The sequence below is a fragment of the Papilio machaon genome, chromosome 4, assembly GCF_912999745.1.
Source record: "Papilio machaon chromosome 4, ilPapMach1.1, whole genome shotgun sequence".
NCBI classification, from domain to species: domain Eukaryota; kingdom Metazoa; phylum Arthropoda; class Insecta; order Lepidoptera; family Papilionidae; genus Papilio; species Papilio machaon.
This window is the reverse complement of record NC_059989.1, coordinates 6707443-6730766: the sequence shown is the minus strand read 5'-3', so window position 1 is coordinate 6730766 and position 23324 is coordinate 6707443. Positions and strand designations below refer to the sequence as shown.

Sequence of the window (23324 nt, the reverse complement as noted above, 5' to 3'; positions counted from 1 at the left end):
TATTCCAGGCTATGTTCTACATCTGTGCCAAATTTCATCAAGATCCGTTGAACCGTTCCAGAGATACCTTCAAACAATCATCCATCCATCTAAACATTCGCATTTTTAATATTAGTAAGAAGTGAGATTACGTTATATTTTGTCAAAAACAACAAATTTTGAGATGAAAATTAATAAAGCGAAGACGAAAAAGATTCGATTCATTGTCTGTGTCTTTAATAGGAAACTTGGTACAACTGAATGGCACAATTTAGGCTTTAGGTCAAACGCCTACGCACGTTAAAAAGCCAATGTCAAATTGATTCGAACATTGTCTTTTTATGTAACTCTATTATTTAATAAAATTGTGTTCCAGTACATCGGCCGCGGTCCGAGACGTTATAAATAGCAACGAGAGATGCCAAGTTTGTTTATAAATAGTCCGGCGTTAAGTGGCAGTAATGAAATTAGGTTATTGTGTAAAAAACTCTTTAGCAGTCGTACGTATCTTTTCATTCATCTCAGCTGGGCCATTCATTCAAATGGTTTGATTAATTTTGGAGTCATGTCGGCAATTTTATGTGACCTTGATGATTGAAATGAACACTGAGGTCTTATCGGAATAAGCAGACAAAATAATCCGCTGCTTTTTACCATGTGTAAGATATTAAATATTCCATCCATTCAGCCTCGTAATGCCCACTCCCAGTAGTGGGCCTCCCCCAAAGATCGCCACAATGATTGGTCCTGTGCAACCCGCATCCAGGATACTCCCGCAACATTAAATTATAATTATAATTAAATATTATATTAAGTTAAAAATAACCATATCTCCTACTCTACTAAAACCCGGTTTCTGAAGTAATTATAAAAATGTAACAAATACTCTTATCAATTTTGCTAGATGAAATCAATTCCAGATTCTTTTGTAAGACACGTTTTAGCAATCAAAACTAAGCTGATAAACTATTTGAAAATCATCATAGTTTTTTATTATCATTTAATTAGTTGTAACTTTCAGAAACCGATCAAAAATTTACTATCTGTCGGCCTCTTTGTATCATAAAATTTGTAGAACTGTCACAATTTTGTATACAACATGGAATATATTCCGAGCAACCAAGGTCTATGTTTTGCTTCAGCACCTCTGAATTTAATAATACCACTGGTTCAGGTGTATTATGATTGTGCTAATATGTTTTGATTAGTTATTTCTGTTAGGTGTTCGTGGAGCTCTATTGTGAAAATTGCACGCCTACCTAATGAAACAAAGATTAACTACCGACAGAGTAGACACAGAATATTAAATTCATTTTTTAAATATAAATTAAATAGTACTTAAATAGAGAGCTGTTTTAATGATTAACTAATATATTTATATATTTACTATCGCGGCGAATTAAAAAAAAACTTAGCCTATGTGTTATTCCGGACTATGTTCTACATCTCGGTCAAATCTCATTAAAATCTGTTTAGCCTATACATCCATCTAATCTTTCGCGTTTATAACATTAGTAAGATTAATCCAGACTATTGAAAAGGTTTTCTAATTTTTCATTAAAAAAATTTACTTTACGTTTCAATGTTACATTGAGATCACTTATATTAATTCGATGACTAACATTTGTCTACGGGATATAAATAGAAAAAAATTACATACACAGCTGTAAACACTATATCGCAAACTCGCACGTTTCTTTTTGTGTAACGCACCTGTAAAAGTACATATGTATTCTTTATTTCCATCTACTTTGCATTCAATCTTATGTTATTAAAAACTTCACTGTGTATGTAAACTTTACATAAGTTATGTCATTAGCAAACGCTGTGACAGGTGCAAGAAAAAAATGAATTACGTAAAGGTATAGGTGGTTTATAAAATGACGATAAATAGTATAAATGTATACGTGTATGTATGTATAATACAACAGTTTGTTTGTTTCAAGTTAAAAAGAAAACTTGCGAGGTGTCAAGGGACACCCGGATGGAACGAAGTTCCTTTCGATTAATTAGTGAAGGAACCAATGTTTATTCTATGAATAAAAAACTTAAGTCTTCACAAGAAGTACATTTTATTTCTATGAATTTTTGTTATATATTGTCACGTCGTTGCCATGGTTACTATAGCAAAAAGTGTCGTGACAACTTTTCGTAAGAATTTTTTCCGTCTAGCCCCCCTTTCACAACGCGCGATAAGGAACTTCGTTCCAAAAAATAATGATAATAATTTTATCAAATCTTGTAACTTAAATGTTGATGTTAAGTTTATTGATATGTCCGATTTTTTACGTAAATAGTTGTGTTAACGTAATTATACTTTACTTTCGACTTTCAAGCTATTTGATTTGAAGTATCAACCGAACTGTATACGCATAATTTAGCTTTATTTATGTTGAAATGTATTATGTTTATCAAATCCGACAAAGGTTAATCGAGTTCACGGCGCTGTCATATTCTCTCAATATAACTTCAAGTATTTAAAAAAATATATTTGAAGAGAAATATATTATCAAAAAAAAAATCAAGTGTTGTAACATTTACTACAAGGTTTCCGATTGCAAGTGATTGTTGTTTGCCTTATAAAAAGCGATCGTAAACATTTTGAGGCAGAGGGCTACCTGCCTCACCCATAACTGTCCAGTTAACGTGATTATAATTTAATAGATAAACATCTTGACAACCGATGTGTGGATTAAGGCGTAACTTATAAAGGTTAATCAACGCAACAGGTCATGAACTTAATTCATGGATTAAGGTGTCAACTTAGAGGAGCTTAGAGGTGTCAAAAGGTTGCAATGATTTGATAATTATGTGTAGAATAATAGAACTATGTAAATATGGTCAGATGAACTTTTCTATGCGTTATTAATACCTTTGTTTATAACATTGGCACGTTCTTTACTGATAAATTAGGACTAAAGCTTGTACCAATTTATTATTAAGGAGTTTCATATAACATAGTTGTAACTACATACTTGTAAATAAAACGTGACATCCAGAGATTAAATAAACTATTGTTTAAAAATAGAGGGTGTTCCACAGTTTTCTTATGCTGACTAGGAATTATTAAATTATACGACAGTTAATCGGTCAGAGCAAAAATATTATTATTCCTCTTTCTTTGTACAAATGATTACTTATATTTTGTTATACTATAGTTTATCTAAAATAAATTAAATAATATTCAATATACTATTGCACTTTACTGATAAATATTTGTTCAATTAAAATGATTATATCGAGAAATAATTATCACTGACGGTGCTTTTAAATGATTCTGATAAAATATTATTTCATAGTTTCACTATCTACAGGTAAATTAATAATATTTTTATAACGATAACATTTATAAAGTAATAAATCTTTATGAAAAAAATCAACTTGTCACCTAAACGTTTCTAAACCACTGAGAAGAGTGTGGTGAAACATTGACGACGCAGGATAAAGGATCGCAGGATTTTTTGATTGCACTATGGCGTTAGATGGCGTTATTTTAATTATTTAGTCTTTTGTATTTGTCATTTGCAATAATTAATCTATAAGTAACTAATCTATACTGTTTTCATTTTCCACACTTTTTGAACACAGTCCCAAATAAACTTAAATGAAAAAGACGCGCGCTTAAGACATGAGTATTTTTATTTATTACTTATTTTGCCAAACCATATCGAGCATAATTTAATTTTCCTCTCACGTTTGATCGTTTTAACTTGCTTCCCACGCGCTTATGTCTCTTTTCTGTTGACTATACAATTTGCATTCGGATTCAATTCGACGCAGTTTGTTTCGAATTAGTGTTTAGGTATAAAACTTGCGTTATTGTATAATGAACGTGATTGATTTTAAAACATAAATTTTCGATGGCTGTGTTATTCTTTATTATTTAAGTAACATGTGTGTGGTTATAAGACCAATAAAGTACCTAGTACCTACTAATATTATATTTTTCATCAGCTTTTTATCTTCATATATTCCAACTGTTGTTTTAATTTGCTTTCAATCTTCTTCTCTTCTTCTTCAAAGTCTGTATTTTGTTTTGGTAATATGAAAAATCAAAAGATGTAATACATTTTTATAACTTTTTCATATTTATGTCCCAGTGAAATCTTTCCAAAGATATTTAATTTAATTAAGAAATAAAAAATTATAGAATTTGTTTTACAAAGATAGTTTATTTACGTCATATTGGTCTACGTGCGTTCTGCTAGCGATGTAAAAAGTGCAGTGATTGCATTTCGCGGTTGGCGTCGGAAAGTTTATACAAGGGTGTCGCATTTGATGCTGTAGGTCATTGACCCAACTCCAAATGGATACTAAGGTTACTATAACAAAGACTTTTATTATTTTTCTTCTGCCTAATATTTCCGAGAAAGTATGTGAATACAATGACTTTAACCAAAATATACTAAAGGATCTATTTTTAAATAAATTAATTATATTGTATTATAGGCACGGAATACAGAATGTTTTTTAGATTGGTAACCTATCATATGAATTTATAAAAAAAACTACTAAGCCCTAACCCAATGGTGTGTTTTAAGATAAATAATGTCATTTATAAAAATCGAAAACGCAGTCATTAAATAAATTTATCTTTAGATAAAAATAAAAGCACAAAATCAGTTTGTATCGACACATATAACCTATGTACTATATAAAATTACATAATTAAGATATATTTAATTGCTAAACATAAGAAAATAACAATGCTAACTTTTGAAATAACAAAATGTCGGTCGCCGCAAAGGTTTTCGCTGATTCGACTGTAATGCTAACACGGATTATTTTCTTACTTAGCGACAGAACAAAATCAACTATCAAACGATATTGTCGTTTATTTCAAATGAATCGTACACGTGTACAGTGGAAATAAATTTTGCTAAGATTTATGCAGGAGTGAAACATGAAATTGATGCAGAGAAAAACTGTGACATGTTGTATCAATGGAAAGACTTTCAGTGTCAGATATTGTACAGAGGTATTTATGTTATACTAAACATTTAATGCGCAATATTTTAATGCATGTTACATCTTCATACAAACGTATGGCTTGAAATGTGTCTAAAATAACTGTTTACTTTTACGTTACGAAGCAGAAACTTTATATATTTACTTAATTTCTGTAACTCAATGTTTTCAAAATAATTTTAAACAGTATTATACCTATTTATTTTTATGAATAACTAGCTGTCGCCCGCGACTCCGTCCGCGCGGAATTAAGCCTATGTGGCCTTCCAGACTATGTTCTACATCCGTGTCAAATTTTATCCGGATCCGTTGAGGTTCTCTGGAGATACCTTCAAACAAACATCCATCCATCTTAACATTCGCATTTATAATATTAGTAAGATTGATATGTTTTCTTTGACGAAAGCTTTCTAAGCCTTGTCTTAAATGGTAAAAAGCAATTAATTTTGACTTGGACAACGTTTTTAACAACTAATACTTTGATCTTTTACTATATTATCACAATAACTAAATTCAAAATAGATTTTTATAAAAAATCATTTTAAAAGCCTACTTTGATTTATGTAGTAAATTTTAATTGGGACAAGTCATTTCTTCGAACGTTCATTCAATATTCATTGTATTTAGTTATATTTATTTCTCATATCTTAATGATTAAGAAACATAGTTAATATAAATGGGAGGGTTGAGTCAAAGTTTGGACTTAAAATACAACAAAGTCCCCTAGAGGCCGGCGCCGACGCCGATACGACGACGCTCCGACGTCGGTTGCGATGCGACGCGACGCCGCCATGGGCATGTGTCACAGCTTTCTATTTCCACCACTCACTGTCTCTTAGATGCTCTTAATCATAATATAAATATATTCATTATTTTTTTAATCATCCTTAAAAATAAATGTTGCAAAATGATATTTTTAACACGGCTTAGGTTGAATAGAGACAGTCTCAAAGTTAGTCGTAGTCATATTTTTCCACGTTTTTTCCCTTAAACTTCCCCCCATAAACTTCTACAAAGTTAAGAAGCAGTGGTCAAATCTTCTTTTCTTTTTTCTTTCTTTTAAAGTCAACAATACTCATATGGAACTCACATACTTTATGTCGATTTGCGGTTTCCTAGACAAAGAACATAGAACATAGTTCCATTTAAAACATAGTTCTTCACATAGTTTTCTCTTCTTTTATTTTTAATCGCTTAAGTTTTCTCACAATATATTATCATAATATGGAATATTAATTTTAATGCAACTTATGAATGGGCCGTAAGTAAACTTTGCCTTTTTCAGTCGTCTGCCTCTTGTATCCGAGGACAAAGGAATTGCGTCTCAAAATAAAACTAATGCACAAAGACAGTAAATATTTATTATTATTATTATGCCGTCTACCAAATAAGGCAGGGTTCCCTTTGCTTTTATTGTTTTTGTGGCCCACAAAGAATGTGATACGAATAAAATTGTACAATTTGTAATATTACTTAATCAATTTACAAAGTGTGTTCTAAATTAATTTTGAATTTTCTTCTTTTTCGCCTGAAAAACTTTAAATTTTCTTTCGGGGTAACTGAAACGGTTTCCGACACTACTGTGCTGTTCATATATAAGGTTTTATATTATAAAATAATTAAATTTATGATTTAAAAAACACAATAGTTAAGACTGTAAAAGAGAAGAAAATGAAATATTACAATATGTTGAAATTATAATCCTTAATAGAAATTGTACTAATATGAAGTTTTTTAAGTAATCAATTATTGTAATTTGAATCAAGTTTTGTACATCTTATAATGATGTATAGTTGCGACCAATTTGCAGCCTCCACGGCGTATCCTCAATCCGCATAAAGAGCTAACGGAAACAAGTGGGCGTAGCGCGGAACATTTTAAAAAACCTTTATAAACTTTTTGCATTTTTTTTTATTACTTCAACTGATCAAAATGAAACAAAGACAATGTCGAGACAAAGAAAAGTATTGAAATTTTGCGAAGTATTGATTTTGATGGCGACGTATACCTACCTATTATAGATATTCAAATTTGCTACGTTAGGTATTTATTTTTCTAACAAGTTAATTATTAACGATATCAAGACCTGCTCTACAACAGGCTTTACTACCAAGATGATACCATAATACTATCATCTATGTGCGGAACGCGTTTCATACATATGGTGGCATTAATATCAAGTTAAATACGTGCATCGTACCATCTCATTCCCACCTAGCTGTTATTTGTATAGAGCGAGCGAGAGAACGCCGCGGGGGGGAGACTGTCTGATTTGATAAAAGCAACCGCTGAACCGAACGAAAATTCAGTTTGAATCGTACATGCGAGTGGTTAATGTGTCGCTGTTCGGAAACATTCGCGTCGTGATTAAAATGTGACGACCAATATGTATGAGTGATAAATATTATTCAAATATATTGTTATGTTTTCGTGAATTACGTTAGGCAATAGAATTAACAGTGAGCAGGACAATAACCGCGCAACTTCGATGACGTGGGCGCGACGCGTCCGTGGATTCAAAGTTTATTGCGACGAAAATCGAATGAAAAATAATTATTAAACTTTTCTTGTGATCTCGGTGTGCGCTGAGGGCTTATGATTATAATCTTGAACGTTACTGTTAGTTCGCACACACGCCGACACGTGATCGCCGAAAATTCTCGAATAAATAAGGGAACATACTGTCTGTACAGTGCTTGTATCGACTTGTGATTATTCGTACCGGATAAATTGTTCTTTGCCGAATTATGGTTGTTGCTAAAGTCGATAACATGGCTTCATACACCACGTATACAGGAAAACCCAAAATTTTCTTCCCAAAGAAGGTAAGTCAAACGTTTAACTAAATTGTCAGACAATGTATGAGTTTTCATACATATAACTATAATTTATGAAAACAAAAGATTATGTTAAAATATTATTTATCTATTGCATTATATTTATTATTTTAACGATAAACTAACGCAATTAAAACGTCATTATCCACTATTTCTATGTATTTGATTGTAAAACATATTATTTTAAAGCTAACCTCGAAAGCAGAATAGATAAATAACATGATCAAGTTAATAAATCGCATGTTAGAATGAAGAATAGAGACAGGATCCGAAAATGGCATAAGGTGCCTTATATGGCACAAAAATAATTACCCACATCGGTACATATGTCTAGTTGTTGAACGGACTAGATAAAATAAAATTTATTACTTCTTGCTTTTCAACCTTAATAAGGTCTTGCTGAGATAGTAGAAATAAAATAAATCATCAAAAAGGGCGAATTTTCGACTTGAATACGTTTTAGTATGTAGTAATAAAATAAACTATCAAAAAAGGGTGAAATTTCGACTTGAATACGTTTTTTTAAACCAAAACCTCAGTCTGTCGAAACTACTAAATTCTTCGCTCAAGTAAATAAAAAAATGTAATTCAATCGTTGTTCCTCTAAAATAAATCGTTGGTTCCCTGAAACACGAGAGAGTATATTTTTGGCTTAGCCATGAAAATATAATTAAATCTAGCTTAAAGATAGTCGTTACAAATTAGGGTAAAATGAAAACATCATAAAGTAAGTTAAAAATTAATAAACCGTATAATTTTTATTAATTTGTAACAAATTTGTGTCATTAAAGATTATAAAATCAGTCGATGTAAACGTAAATCTATGATAAGTTAAAAACAACTAATTAAAAAGATGTAATTACTGCCGTGAAACAAATTTTTGTCCTTGTATTTTTTCCAATATAAACTTTCATAAGAGTTCTAGAGATCTTATGTCACAAAATTAACTATGAACTCTTGTCTGCATGTGTGTACTTTGTGATTCAGTATCGCCCCACATCGTCGACCCACTTCAGTGATGTTCACACCTCATAGCCTTCGTTTTATTCTGAGAAATTTTACATATCTTTAGTCACTAAGTAACGATTTTTCACTTGATTGTACATTACTAGGAGATGATACGGTACTATCGGAAATTTTATAATAATTAGATAAAAATTAGAGTAAAGTTGATTAATTTTACGTTTCAGAGCCACCTATTTTACAGGTCAAATGTAGCATGGACTAGAAAATTGTTATACATAAGCAGTCGAATATTTATCATGACCATATAAAATGGTTAAGTTTGAGTGAGCTTTTAATAAATTGTAATATTCGCAAGGTCTCCCGTGCAATATGTGACCTACAGATGTAAAAGCATTCTAAAACAGCTGACGTAAAATCAACTCAGAATAAGCTAAAATAAAGTCGAAATTCCTTAAAAGTACACTCAGGTTAAAGGGTAGAGTCGGTCCCACATCTGGTCTGACATGGAAACAATTGAAATTGAACTTTATTAATGAGTGGATAAAATATTTATTTGCACAGTTTTGAATATGTCTTTGATAGCGCCGCACGCTCTGATAAGAGAGCAGTTCGCAATTCGCATTCGCCATACAGCAAAGAGGCTCATTAAATTATGTAGTTTCACCTTTTACGGTGCAAATTACTTACGATTACGTCCTAAATAGGTCATGTCTTAAATAGCGATCTGAATGGAGATAGCAGCCATTGCTTCACATTATCCTTCTTTCTGGCTAATTGATAGGAGGATAATGTAATGTGAGGCTCTTGTTAGAAGCAGTTATTAAATACGTTTATTTTGAAAAGAGATGTATGTCTTTTTTAATAAATACTTAACTGTTCATTTTCATTTAGATAAATTATATTAATAATATTATTGAGTTCAGAAGCATCAATTCTACGTCACCTTGACCTGCTGTTATGCATAATAATTATGTGAACCGCTGAATTACATGAGATAATTATGATCGAAATGGGAATTATAATAGGTAATCAAATGAATTATATTTCAATCAGTATTATTCAATCGTAGTGTGCCGTACACGACGTGTTCTGGTCCCGCGGCACAATCTGCCTTAGAGTACGCGTTGCAGAGGATGGCGTAATATTTTAAATAGATGAAGTGGCACTTACCAACTTGAAGCCCCGTTCACCCCCTGCAGGCGCTTGGACACTCTGTCGTTGTCAGTAGACTCAAATAAGTCACACTCAAATAGTCTATAGGCGACTGCGATGCTGCCCTCCTGATGCACCTGATGCATCGCTTCCCGTAAGCGTGCTTGCTATGTATGACGCGTCGTTATCAAATCGAACGCAGAACTGAATATTCTAGCGCCCGATGTGTTACAATTTCTGACTCCTCGAACTCTGCCGACTCACTTTCTTCCCCGCACAAGCGTCCGCAGGCCCGCACCCGCTCGTGGCGGTTAGGGATTTACAACTATCCGCTTGTGCGGGAGAATAAAAATGAGTCGAGCTACCTACATTAAACCTGTATAGGTGAACCACGACATTTTGCATAGATGTAGAACATAGTCTGGAAGAAAATACAAGCTACTAATTAAGTTTTTTTTATTGCGCGCGAATGGAGTCGCGACATATAGTATTGTATAGTTTTAAATGGAATAAACAAATCTGCCCAAAAAAAATAATTTTTACGTCTTCATGACAAATTCATGAATCTTTACATCATTTTGTAAAGGTTTATAAAGTGTAACATTGCACAACAAATACCACACTTTCTGTATTACATATCTTCAACATTTGTCATCTGTATTTATCTCTTTGACAACGAAGAACAATATTCAAATGATAAAGTTATTTCTGATAACGAGATGTGATCTATCTTTATACATATGAACACTAATATAAGCACTATATAATATATAGATAAACTTCACTTCACTCGCTATAGCATAGAATATGTATGTGGAAAACAGAACAGGAATATAAGAGAAAAGTCATGATTCATTTTACAAAAACGTTTGAAAATCCCCATTGGTAACAAATGCCAAAAAAATTACACTAAACACATTAAATTTGTGTTTTTATTGTTGATACAAAGTATTTTGTACTACAAGATAAAAATAAAGCATAATAACAATGGTCGTTTGCTTTAACAATACCATTGTACCTTAAAGTATACTTGCAAAATCGTATCTCTGACAGATCCGTAAAACCATACGTATAAATATGTAATCGAAGTATGTCAGGTCCGTTCCAAATAGAAATCCGTGTACCTGACCTCTCTGAATCATGGACGTTGTCGTATTTTTATTGCAACATAGAAATTATGGTTTAAATGGAATAATATTCGACATTAACCTGATTTAGTAACAATTCTTAGTGCTCTAGACTATGTTACGGTACAGTAGATTTATTCGTCCGAGTCCCATTCATAAGCCCACAATGAGGCCCGAGCTATCGCATTGGAAAAGTCACCGGCAAATCTTGTAGGCCGCCCTTTTGTAATTTACCCGTCTAATTCGGTAAATTGCATATAGATAGATCTTTTTTTTATAAAATTACGTGTTACTTTGCGAAAGTGACCCTTCGTTTTTTGTCATTTTCTGTGGATCAAAAAAAATCGCCGACTGGCGAGTACAGTGCAGCTTACAATGAAATTTCATCTGTATAAATTTCCGAAATATATGGATTTTGTGGATGAATTCATTCGATATGCAATTTATAAAGTCTTTATGACTTACTTGGGCATATTTCAAACTGTCGGCGTTCACGATTTACCAGTGACAGAGAGATTGTAATGCGATAATCAATCTGCGCCGGCGCCACTTTGCGGCATTGAGGTTAATTTAGACAGATGTACATCATGAAAAATGTTTAGGGTAATAGCCTCGAACTAGTTCACATAGAAATTATTTTTCACATAAACTTAGATATACGTATTTAGTAAAATATTTTATTTTTTAATCAAACCATGAAAGCGCTGACCTATATAGACTGACAGGCTATAAACCGTGGTATTTTGTGCCTATTCGATTTTCGCTGACGGTTGCGATTGGTGGCGGTGGTGAGGTTTCGAGATATAATTGGCACGTTTATGTCGAAACGAAGTAAAAGCTGTCATATTCCAGCAATGACCTATCAATTTATAAAGGTCAGTGCATGGGAGCCTATATTTTTTCTAAAATATGTTTTGCCGAAAAGAGGTATGAAACAAAGAAACAAAGTTATACGTCTAGTATAGAATGACATACGTCATTAGCCGTATTTTAGTCTTAGCAAATTGCAATAGCATTTTTTTGGTCCGACAAAATTTCTCAAGTGCAACATCCAAATTCCTCATGTGGCCGCTATGTGAAACTTGTACACATTAGCATCATACAACACCTTGACGCATCATCAAAAAATGACAAATGTTACTGGTCAGAGGACCTTTTACGTAACTGGACTTTAGTCTTAAACCGCACGAGTGCATTCCGGGCGCGCCTCAATGGATACAATGGAAATACCGGGACCCTCGGGGAAGGATGGAATGCGGTAAGGAATGCCCAGCCTATCTTCCTGTCGCGCACAATTTTACGACCGCTTATTTTTATATCACATTCTTTAGGACTCGTTTTTCGTCGACTTCTTTTTTCGGCAGTCGCACGTGTTGTTCAGCCACGTTAATTAATTTCATAAAACATCTGTTGCTTTTGAAATAACTTTAACAAAATGCTATTAATTATTTAAGTAATTGGTAATATATCCCGTATCTTTAATTACATTTAATTTATCATTTACAAAATAAAACGTAAAAAAAAGTTTGTAGACATCAATTTTAAAAATTCGATATTACAATAAAGCCAACAAGATTTCTTTACCCTCTCCAACATTAAGATTGGAGAAGCAAGGTAATTGTACAATGTAGATGGTTTTACTTTCTAATATCGAACATTCTATCCTATGATCCTGGATATTAAGGGTAATAAAGAATCCAGAATTGAATAGATATCATCACACACGGAAACGAATCTCTTGATGGTATGTAGGGCGGCGCTGTGTAGCGATGCGGCTGGAATCCATCAGCGATTGTATTCATGAATGACTTTCCTCGGAGGAAGCGACGGTGGGCGCCAAAAATAGCGTTTCCGTCCAACAGACGGGCACTTTAAGTAGGAAGTCCACACGCCGGCTTCCGGCCGCCTACTGTCGCGACACTTAACGAGTTTTATAACGCACTTATGAGCGTTGCAGCGAGCCCACGCGCCGTCCAGCTCTGAATTAAATTGCTCTCATACGTTGAATCGAAATTATTGACCGGCGGCGAGTCGACCCGACGGCGACACGACCGCATCCTCGGCCCCTTCAATTAACAATGTCGTGTCGCTTCCTAATTACAAATCACGTTAGCTTTGATTAATCGCACAAGACTTCTCGGTACAATGAGCAAAAGACTCACTGACGCTCAATATTTATCTTTTTAAATGTGATGTTTTAAATTTCTCTTTTACAGTGTTATATTATAGTCTACGGTTAATTTAGGTTTATAAAAGATAGTAATTTTTACTGACATACATACATATTATTTTATACTTTTGTAAACAGTAATAAACTATATCAGCAATTTGCCAATTTCAGATATCTTATCTGCATTTACGATTTATTTATAGAAATACTAGCCGTCGACCGCGGCTCCGTCCGCGCGATAATAAAAACTTAATACTACATCTATGCCAAATCATCCATGCAACCATTCTGGAGATACCTTCTAACAAATATCCGTCCAACCATCCATGTATCCAAATATTCGCATTTATTCTTTTAGTAAGATGAAAATGAACAAAAATATGTAGGTATAGGTTATCAAGATTTTTGTCAAAGTGATGTAAAACAAAACTAAATCGTAACCGACTTAAAATAGGGATGTGAAAATAACTTTTTCTTTGTAATAATTACCAATTAAAAGTTAAGAGAAAATAGCTGTGTACAGATTTCAAGTGTACAGCTGCAGCTATATGCTTACATTTATAGCTTGAAAAATCTCATCTATTATTTAAAAAATTATGCATCATAAGAATAAATTAAACGTATACCTAAGTAATAACGGAATAATAAAACGACTTTTATGAATAAGTATGAATGCATTTCCGAGAACAAACTAGCGAGATGGTCGTGGTTAAAACTTTGATCATGAGGATATGGTCGGGTGACAACCCACGCCCGAACCACGTACCCAATATGGTCTGTCCAATGTAGGGTTTTTTCTTGAAACAAAACGTGGATTATTCACTTAAACAATGAGTGTTTTAAGTAAACATACTCTCGGTAAATGGTTTCGCTTCTCCAAAACAAAGGAATTATTAAATCTTCCTTATTAATAATGAATATTTAGTAATATTATAAATGCAAATGTTTTGATGGATGGATTTATTTTATTACAAGGTATCTCCAGAACGGCTGCATAGATCTCGCTGAAATTTAGCATAGATGTAGAACATATTCTGGCAGAACACAGGCTAATTATTGAGTTTTTTTAGTTCCGCGCGGACAGAGTCGCCGGCTACAGCTAGTGTTATCTTAAATAAACTATTTACGTTTAATTGTAACTTCTACCACTTTTTTTAATACAATAACAAATCCTGGTCTACGTAGTATTAGAGGTCAGTGACCTATGAATCAGCCATTCATAAACATCACCATGAGTCATTGATACCTTGGGATAAATTATTGTGTTGCAGTAAGGAACGTATATCACGATCATTTAATTTATTATACTGAAATTTAGACATTTCTTCTTGATTTGAAAATAATTTTGGAATTTAACGAAAATAAATTTCACACTGTAAATTAACATTAGCACCAGTTTAATATTTATTTAGTAATATTTTATGATGTACACAGATAAAAAAATTCAATATCTACTATATTAGATTTTTTTGGAAGGAAAAATGCAGGTAATCGAAAACATCATTGACTATTAGTTAGGATTTTATAAACGTGTTTGAAATAGGTTTAAAGATTTATTTATCTCACTAACATTTAAGAACTACCGATAACGTTATAAATGTATTAATTGAATTTTTTTTTTCAGGTACGTTCAGAGGAATACCTGCTAGCTCCGGAAAAGACTACTAAAAGTGCACGATGGGTATGTTGTTTGTTTGTGATTTAATATTACTAATAATTACAATCAAAGCATTATTCATATTATTTTGAATGTTGTCTCCAAAAATATATAAATCAATAAGAAAACTAATGATTACATTAAAACAAGAAGCATGAAGAAAATTATTAGCATGGATTGAATTGTTAAAGTCATAGAAATCATAGCATGAATTGCCATACTTTTCACTTCTTCCGCAATTTTTAATCAAGCATGTAATAACATCATCAGCTCACTATACGTCCCCACCGAGTGGCTCGGAGCCTACCCCAAATTAGAGGTGACTTTGCCATAGTCAACAACGCTGGCCCAGTGCGGGTTGGTTGACTTCACACATATCTTTGAATTTTTGTTCTCAGATATGTGCAGGTTGCATCACGATGTTTTACTTCACCTTAAGAACTTCGGAGAAATGTACATATGTAAATCGAGAACCGAAAAACACATTGGTACATGGCGGGATTCGAACCCAGGACCTGCATATTACCCCCTGAGCCACCGACGCTTATTTAATAAAATATCTAAATTGTAACTTTCACGAATTAGGTTCCATAGGCGATTTTCTTTGTTTTTCTTCTTGACTGAAATGAAATACTGTTGAGAATTTATAACTTGGAATGTAATGAAGTTAATACCTCGACCTTATTCATAATTCCATTGTGCAAATGACGCAAATTTTTCCTACGCAATACATTTTTTTTTACTAATATAAAAAGTACACAAAGTACCTACTAAGATTTCTGATCTTCGTATTTTTTTTATTCAGTCATAATTTATACATCTATAGATATGTTAATGAAATTGGAGTGTCTGTATGTAATATTGAGAAAATATAAATCGTAAACGTCGGGTTGATGATAACGAAAAACCATTTTTTTTTTCTCTGTCAATCTGTCCGCAAGGCCGCTTTTGTTCCAAGTAGATAGATAATCTCCGTAACGTCTTGACCGATTTGGAAGGAAGGTAGCTGATGCACGCGGGCTTAACAGACAACTTTTTTTATAGTTTAATTAAAAAAAAGACATAATATTTTGTGTTTATTAATCGCTAATTTCACAGACCCATATAGGTCAGAATAATAAGGATTTTGCTGTTATTACCTAATAACTTTTTTTTTATTTGAATTTATCTAATTAAATATCAGGAATGTGCTAGTGTTATGTTACATTGGCTTTTTACTTTTATCGAAGTTAAAATCTATCCTAATATCAATTTTAATAATTAAAGTTTTGTTTTATACAACATTTGAGTAATTATAAAACTGAAGTAGTAATCTTAACTATAGTCTTTCCAACTAACAGCAATACACAAAACTTGCATGATTGGTATGTTTGTTTGTATGAAATGTTGTTTTTACATTTTTTTTATTTGTTGTAGTAGAAACGCGTCTTAATATTTCCTTTCTAATTATCTTTTACCTGTTTCCGATCCGACATCGTATCTCTTCGAAGAAACACTAATGACTTGCTGTTATAATAAACAACTTTATTTACATTATTGTATTTACATTTTTATACTATCAGCAGCCCTTGTAATGATTTTTAGAATAATTTGTAGTTAAAGCAAATCTATATAATTAAGATTTCTACTTTAAAACTTTACGTTTGCTATTCAGTACATCACATGTTTATATTCTTTACTTACTGTTACAGTTGCTGTGACCAAATTCTCTGTGTAAAAAATATCGTCTTCCCAGTCATTATCTTTGACAAAATAGAGATAACGATATATTTTAAACGGAGTTATTGGTCTCTGTAACCCAGGGTTAGTGTTAGAGAACCGAGAGTTTACAATAAAAAATTATTTACAATTGTTTTTATTGTTTACTTTTTCTAATCTCTCTGTTGAAACATCGGTATTAAATAAAGATTTAAAATATTTTGATGCTAACTAGAAACTCTTAATTATGACTGACAATTGTTATCTGCAAATTATCATTTATGGCTTAACGATATAAATTTTCCTCGATATTAAGCTGTTTTTTGTCCGATTAAGAAGCAGTCGAATACTGGTTAAGTTGTACTTTAACTTTCCGGTTATATCAGGTTTTCACTACTTGATCAACTGGTATTCGAACTTACGATCAATGTGCTTACGTAAAAAGAACTTTGGGCCATGATTTATGTGCAGTAATTACAATAAACGTTAATACTACAGCCAAATCATAAGACTAGATAGCAAAATGAAGAATTTATCGAGACAATATATTTGCGTTAATATGTTTACACATAAACATAACACATAAATATTCGCTTTCGCATCTCGAGTATTCCTAGTGTTTATCTCACAATATGTCATGTTTGAGACTTACCCTAATTTCACACTAGGGTAGCACAATATTGCTATTGTTTGAACACACACCGTCAAAACAGTACTGCACTGTCTACTGCTCTGCCTCACTGTTCTGCTCTTATGTGAATCTAGGATAAGTAAGAATATAAAATACATGACGGATTACTATATTACCATGTTATATATTGTAACATGTGGTTATAGCAGACTACGTCATACAATCAACATTGAGCACAACGCAACGTCGGCGACGGCGACGGCGCCACAAACAATGCGTCCAACGCTCCTTTATGTTGCTACTGACTATTTACATTATAATAGACCACCATGTCGATTGACTAGTCTGTGACGTAGATTATACGATAAAATATGTATTTTATTTAGTAAATATGTATCTATCAAGATAACGAATATTCATAATGAATTGAAACAAGCTATAGATGGATGAAAAATAATTTTATTAAAAGATGCCGATCTATTCGGATGAAAATTATATTAATAAATGATTCTTATTTCATTTATTGCGTTGAATATTTGGATTTCAGATAGGACTTTAAAGAAAACACGACACACATTAAACAATTAAGAGTTGTTAAGATTTTGCTCAATTTCGTCACACTTTCCAATCCTCCTCTAAACCACAATATTCAATGTTCAACGAAGGAAAACAATTTATGTAACAGAACAATTAAGGAAAATGCGCAAAACTAATCGCTGTAAGGTCGTACTTAATTCGACTGTACGTAATGTTAGTACAAAATAATGACTGAATTACCTAAGGCACGTTATTATCTCAGACACGAGGCGTAAAGCAGACGTGTTCGTGTCTTAACATGTCGGAACGGATACGTTATCTTTGTTACAGAAGTATTGAAGGATTAATGTTGAACGAAGTGCCAGCTGCGCCATGTTAACATATGAAACAAGGAAACAAAGCATTGTCTAGTATCGTGCTACAAATACCTATGTAGAGTTCGAAACATTAGTGCAAAATCCGGGCAAACTTTAATTTGCCCGGATTTTGCACTAATGTTGTTGTAAAAGTAACTAAGCTTGAAAGTACGATTAGTAAAGAAATATAACAACTTTGAGAATATACAAATAAACTGGTAGAAACATCTTTATCAACACTCAAAAGATACATAAAATAATTGATACAATTATTTATCTTTTGCAAACATAAAAGTGGTATCAGCAATAGCTTTGTACAGAGTGTTTGACATTTAACTGTCTAACGGTACTTATCAAAAATTTTACAAAAGGTAATTTTCGGTATTTACTAGTATTAATTCTAATGCTCAGAGGTCAATGCTTGACCACAAGACTGTACACTCCCGAGTGCTTATTGTGTCTATTTTGTTTTACCTGTTATGTCCTAAATAAAGATATTTAGTAATGCGATGACTTCATCCAATATCAATTTATTTACATATATAATTTCTTTAATGATCACTTGATGGATGAGTCATTTACTAATAACCGGTAAATATGGATAGAGTTCGCGTCACTATACGTAATTGTGAATTAATTTTGATAGTGACTATTTCATTGTTGCTTGTATTTGATATAATAGTAGGATGTGGTTTTGATTATGGTACGGTCTTGTTCCTAACCTAATACGTGTCTAGGATAATGAAATGTAAAATTTGAACTTATAAGGCAATAATACAGTTACCATTTTGTTTTTTCTTTTTACAATCAGTAGGTAATAGTAGTAAGTGTTATTTGTGGATGTTTCCAGCTTCTGATAATCAAACTTCAACCGCCTTTTATGGTACGACAGTAATTAGTATATATTATTGAATAAAAGTCGTGGGAATTTTTTTTGTTCTTTGCTATACTTCGATGAAAATAATATTTGTTCCAATAACTTCAACCTACCTCATGACATGATTGTTTTTAAATATGGCTGTTGCATTCGTACGTGTGCTTGAGCATGTAAGCATGTGTATATGTGAAAGTAGCACGAAGGTAAAACAGGATGCGCTGTGAGCTGAGTCACGGCCGGCGCACGCGCAGGTAACGCTACACTAGCGCGCGTCTGATAAGCGCGCACGTGAATGCTCTGACTCATGCGCTTTTTGCCCGCCGACCTGCTTAATTGTGCTGCGGTCCGCATTATCAATACTTAGAAAAATATGACTTAGGGTCCTTAAAGAAATGAGCGTACCTCTTTCTTAAAGGCTCTGTATTGTGAAATTTCACTTTGTCAGATATTCTGTAAAAGTTGTGAGATATAGTGAAGTGAGATTGTAAAATCAGGGTCCAGGTATTGTTTTATAATTATATGAGCAAAGGTATTTCACCAGAAATATCCAGGAGTGTTTCGAGGTTTAGCGTAAAATGTGCCGTTTCTCTATGGTGAAAAATCTTCGGGCTTGTTTGTAACGCAGGTTACGTGCAAGAATCCTAGAGAAATCGTTTCGATACAATAACGATGATATTACTTGTTGTTTTTAATATGAATTAAAGTGTTCACAACAAGAATTTATTACTTTGCGAACTTACATTGTTTGAAAACATATCTATAACACAACTGTTTCTTCTGGTCGTAGATGTCTACGGATTGCGTAGATCATGATCCACTTTCTTCCCTATTATGAAAGATAAGACGGCACATCACATGCAAAACAATTGTGTGACGAAGATTATGTGTTCTTGATTACATATTTTTAAAGTTTTATTGTTTGTAAACATAAATGCGTGACCCAAATTCACTTTATGAATGAAACGAGTCATACTTTAGTCATAACTGAACCGACTGCTCCACACGTAATCGTAGAAAACCAGTGACTCAGTAAACTGGATACAATTGATCACAACAACACAGCAACAGAACAAAATGCCACGTATTGAAATTAATTTGTTGCTTTTCAATAAGCAAATATCAAACTGGTAAATGCCTTTTAATTCGCAATTATAGTCCTAAGTTATACTGACTCACTCGAGTCATTTAATCGTTACTTAAGCAGTCTCATTGTTTACAGAAATCTACATTTATGGACTCAACGGAATTGAAAAACGGTTTCGGTGGTGATCATTTGGTGATAGCCATACATAATTTAAGGCTTTTGAAAAAAAAATGGTCTAGTACAAAAATAGATTTCGGGCTGTTCACTCGTTTAAACAAAACACGTTATTCATTTTTTTCGTTATTACATTCTATGTGTTATTCGTACCGATAAATCATAATGATATGCAGTTACGTATATAGCTGGCTTTGCTCATAAATTTTGTAAACATTTAATTTGCCACAGTGTAGTGAGACTAATCCTACGATTATTTACGCTTTATGTTCATTATAATACGCCGATTTCTGCCAACCCAATGATTGTACACGAGCCTATTTTTATTCTAACGCAACATTATATTCTAGCGGTATTTTAAATTAAACATTCCTATTCTATACGAACAATGAATAACAATTTATATTCGTAATAAAAATAATTGCCAATCAAAATTAATACTGGCGATAGGAAAAGATAAATATTATACAATCGAAAACAACTTCCCTTTTAAATAATCAACGGAATTGTGAAAAGATAATGGTGTAATCATTCCACAATATTGACTTTGCACGCGATAAAGTTACCGCTAAGTGGCCTTAGATTAAAATATGTGTTGATATTTCGAGTCTTATTAGTAGAGTCGGCGTTTCAAAGTAAATTTTATAAACATACATATATTTAATTTATCAATGCCGATTCGCTACTCGAAGTCTTGCCGACATTGAAAGTTCGTTGACTCACGAACGCGACAGAATTATCAACTACTCTCCCTTCCTTGACTCAGTTTTTTTTGCTATGCTCTTCTAAACGAAGCATTTTTAAATATATTTAAGATTGTTACTATAGAGGTTAAGAAACATAAAGTAAGAAGCAAAAATTGTATTTCACGTTACTTTCATCGCAAAGATCGGATTGGTTCACTTTTTCCTCATGTTTTTCCAGCTTTTCTTTTTTAAATGTTCAAACAAAATCGGTTCTCAATTCACATATCCTGTTTTAAGGTAAATTAAGCCAATGTGAACTCCAGTCGCTCAACTTCATCTGACATACTTTTTATCTACTTTTTCTGATAAACTCCTCGCGCTTCCAGATGTAAACATCCTGCAATTTAGCTATTGTTTTGTCATTAATTATGCTGTAAAATAAGTTTATATCTTCAATTTATAATATAATAAATAATTCAATTACGATGTACAATCAGTCCACAAGTTTCATTATTGTCAGTGTGAAAGAATTAGATTTACTAAGCAATGTTCATTCTTAAATAAATCAAAGTAGAGCACGTGTTCAATATAACGGCAACAGAATGAGAGCTCACGAAATCACCAATACTGATCTTGTCAATTCGGCGGGGACTCGTGTGATAAGATCGCCGTCTCGTCGGAGTGGTTCATGAGGCGGATGCAAAGGTCCGTGGGTGGAGCCCCCCCGTCACCCCGCCACCAACCCGCCGTCGCCCGGCTCCTCGCAATACTCGCCATTCTAATTAGCCATTGTGGTCGCCAGTTAAAGTTTGCGCTTTGCGATCGGCCCGGCCGGCCCGCCCGCAGTCACGCAGATGCCGTCGACGCGATCGCACGTGCCCGACCCACTGCAGAACATCGCGGCACGTTTGTGACGATGATAAGTGGTTGACTGTGTTCAAATTGATAACAACAAACTCATTGATTCGCTAATTACATTATGTGGTTATTCAAATTAATGTTACGGTCGTCGGTAGAGTCCTAGTTGTGCGCAACACAAGGTAAAGCTATTATATTCGACTCGTTTACAACTATAACTGGCACCATTGTGCCGCTATCAGTACATACTTACAGAAAATCTTTATTGTATCCATTTAATGAAAAATAAATTACTATATAAACATGGAATAGGGTAAGCGTAAAATGTTCACCTATTTAACATTTCAAGTAAATAATATAAATGACTTCTTGGATTCCATTGGAATGGAATGTTCCTTTCAAGGTACATATTATGTATACTACACACTTATTTCATTTTAAGATATTGTGTTGTATCTCCTATATTAGGTATATTGACAATTTCGATTTCTAAAATCATGAAATTTCGGCTGATTTTTCATTTAAAAAACTCATAAAAATAATACATTATGATATAGAATAACATTATCTAATTTATTATTTCCTAATTTATTTTCTTTAAGAAAACTATATTTCCCAAGTTATTATGTATATAATACATATATGTAATGTCTATGTACCTGAACATAAACTACTATAGACCGACAAAGTTATCAGATCCGGTGGACTTAAGACAAGCTAAATTATGATAACTCACTAGCGACCTCCTGTCAATGTCAAAAAAGTGTCCTTGTTGTACTGTAGCTGTCGTACATGTGTTATCTTTTATGTTATTTTCTATGTCTATATAGGACTTACATAGTTTCTGACAGAACTAACCGCTATAGCAGCTTCTCTCTTATGGGCTCAGAGGGCCTAGCACGAATATTTGCGACAACACTTGTATAAGATTACTTTACATCCGGTAGAGGGGGGGGCTACACAAATATTAATAAAAATTTTGTCGATGACGTTACTAAAACTTTCTCAAGAACATTCTTGTTAGACCCCCTGATAAGCTGGAGGCACTATAATTGAAAAGAATTTATTAAAATTAATGACAACCTCGGACGATCATCCAAAATCAAAAAGTACTATAAATACAAGATTAATTCAAAATATCGAAAAATAATTGACTTCATACTTTATTAAAATACGTGTATTATTTATAAATATACTTTGAAAAATAATTATTACACTAATAAGTAGTAAATTCCTTTGAATAGCGCTAAGATGACGGCAAATTTCAAACGAGTTTGTATCAAACAGTAATGTCAAAGGACATTGCGTTTACAGTATAGTAGAACAAGCTTATTTGGTCCGTTAAAAGAGGCGCTGCTATCGCAATTCTATCAGAAAATATGTAAAACATGAACTACAATACGAAAAGGATCTTGAGACACTTTTTTGACATTGACTGAGGGGCGCTTGTGAGCTGCATAATTCAGTTTTCTTTAATTTCCACCGGGTCAGATAACTTTGTCGGTCTATAAACAACATTTTAATCGCCTATTTTATATATGTAATGGAAGCTGATCGAAAATTACAC

General features: G+C 32.9%; 1 protein-coding gene across 4 annotated transcripts in view; it reads left to right on the top strand.

The window, feature by feature from the left end:
• Nucleotides 1-23324, top strand: part of LOC106720330 (NAD(+) hydrolase sarm1) — a 55040-nt gene that overhangs the window by 15337 nt on the left and 16379 nt on the right. The window contains exons 1-2 of one of the 4 annotated variants that reach the window (XM_014514964.2): nt 7277-7772; nt 14824-14880. The exons of 1 other annotated variant lie outside the window; for it this stretch is intronic. In XM_014514964.2, the coding sequence (XP_014370450.2) occupies nt 7695-7772; nt 14824-14880 (135 nt within the window). In that variant the 5' untranslated portion in view covers nt 7277-7694. Of the gene's footprint in view, nt 1-7276; nt 7773-14823; nt 14881-21748; nt 21940-23324 lie in introns of those variants that run through there. 2 more of the 4 variants (XM_014514965.2, XM_014514966.2) reach the window with 2 other exon arrangements.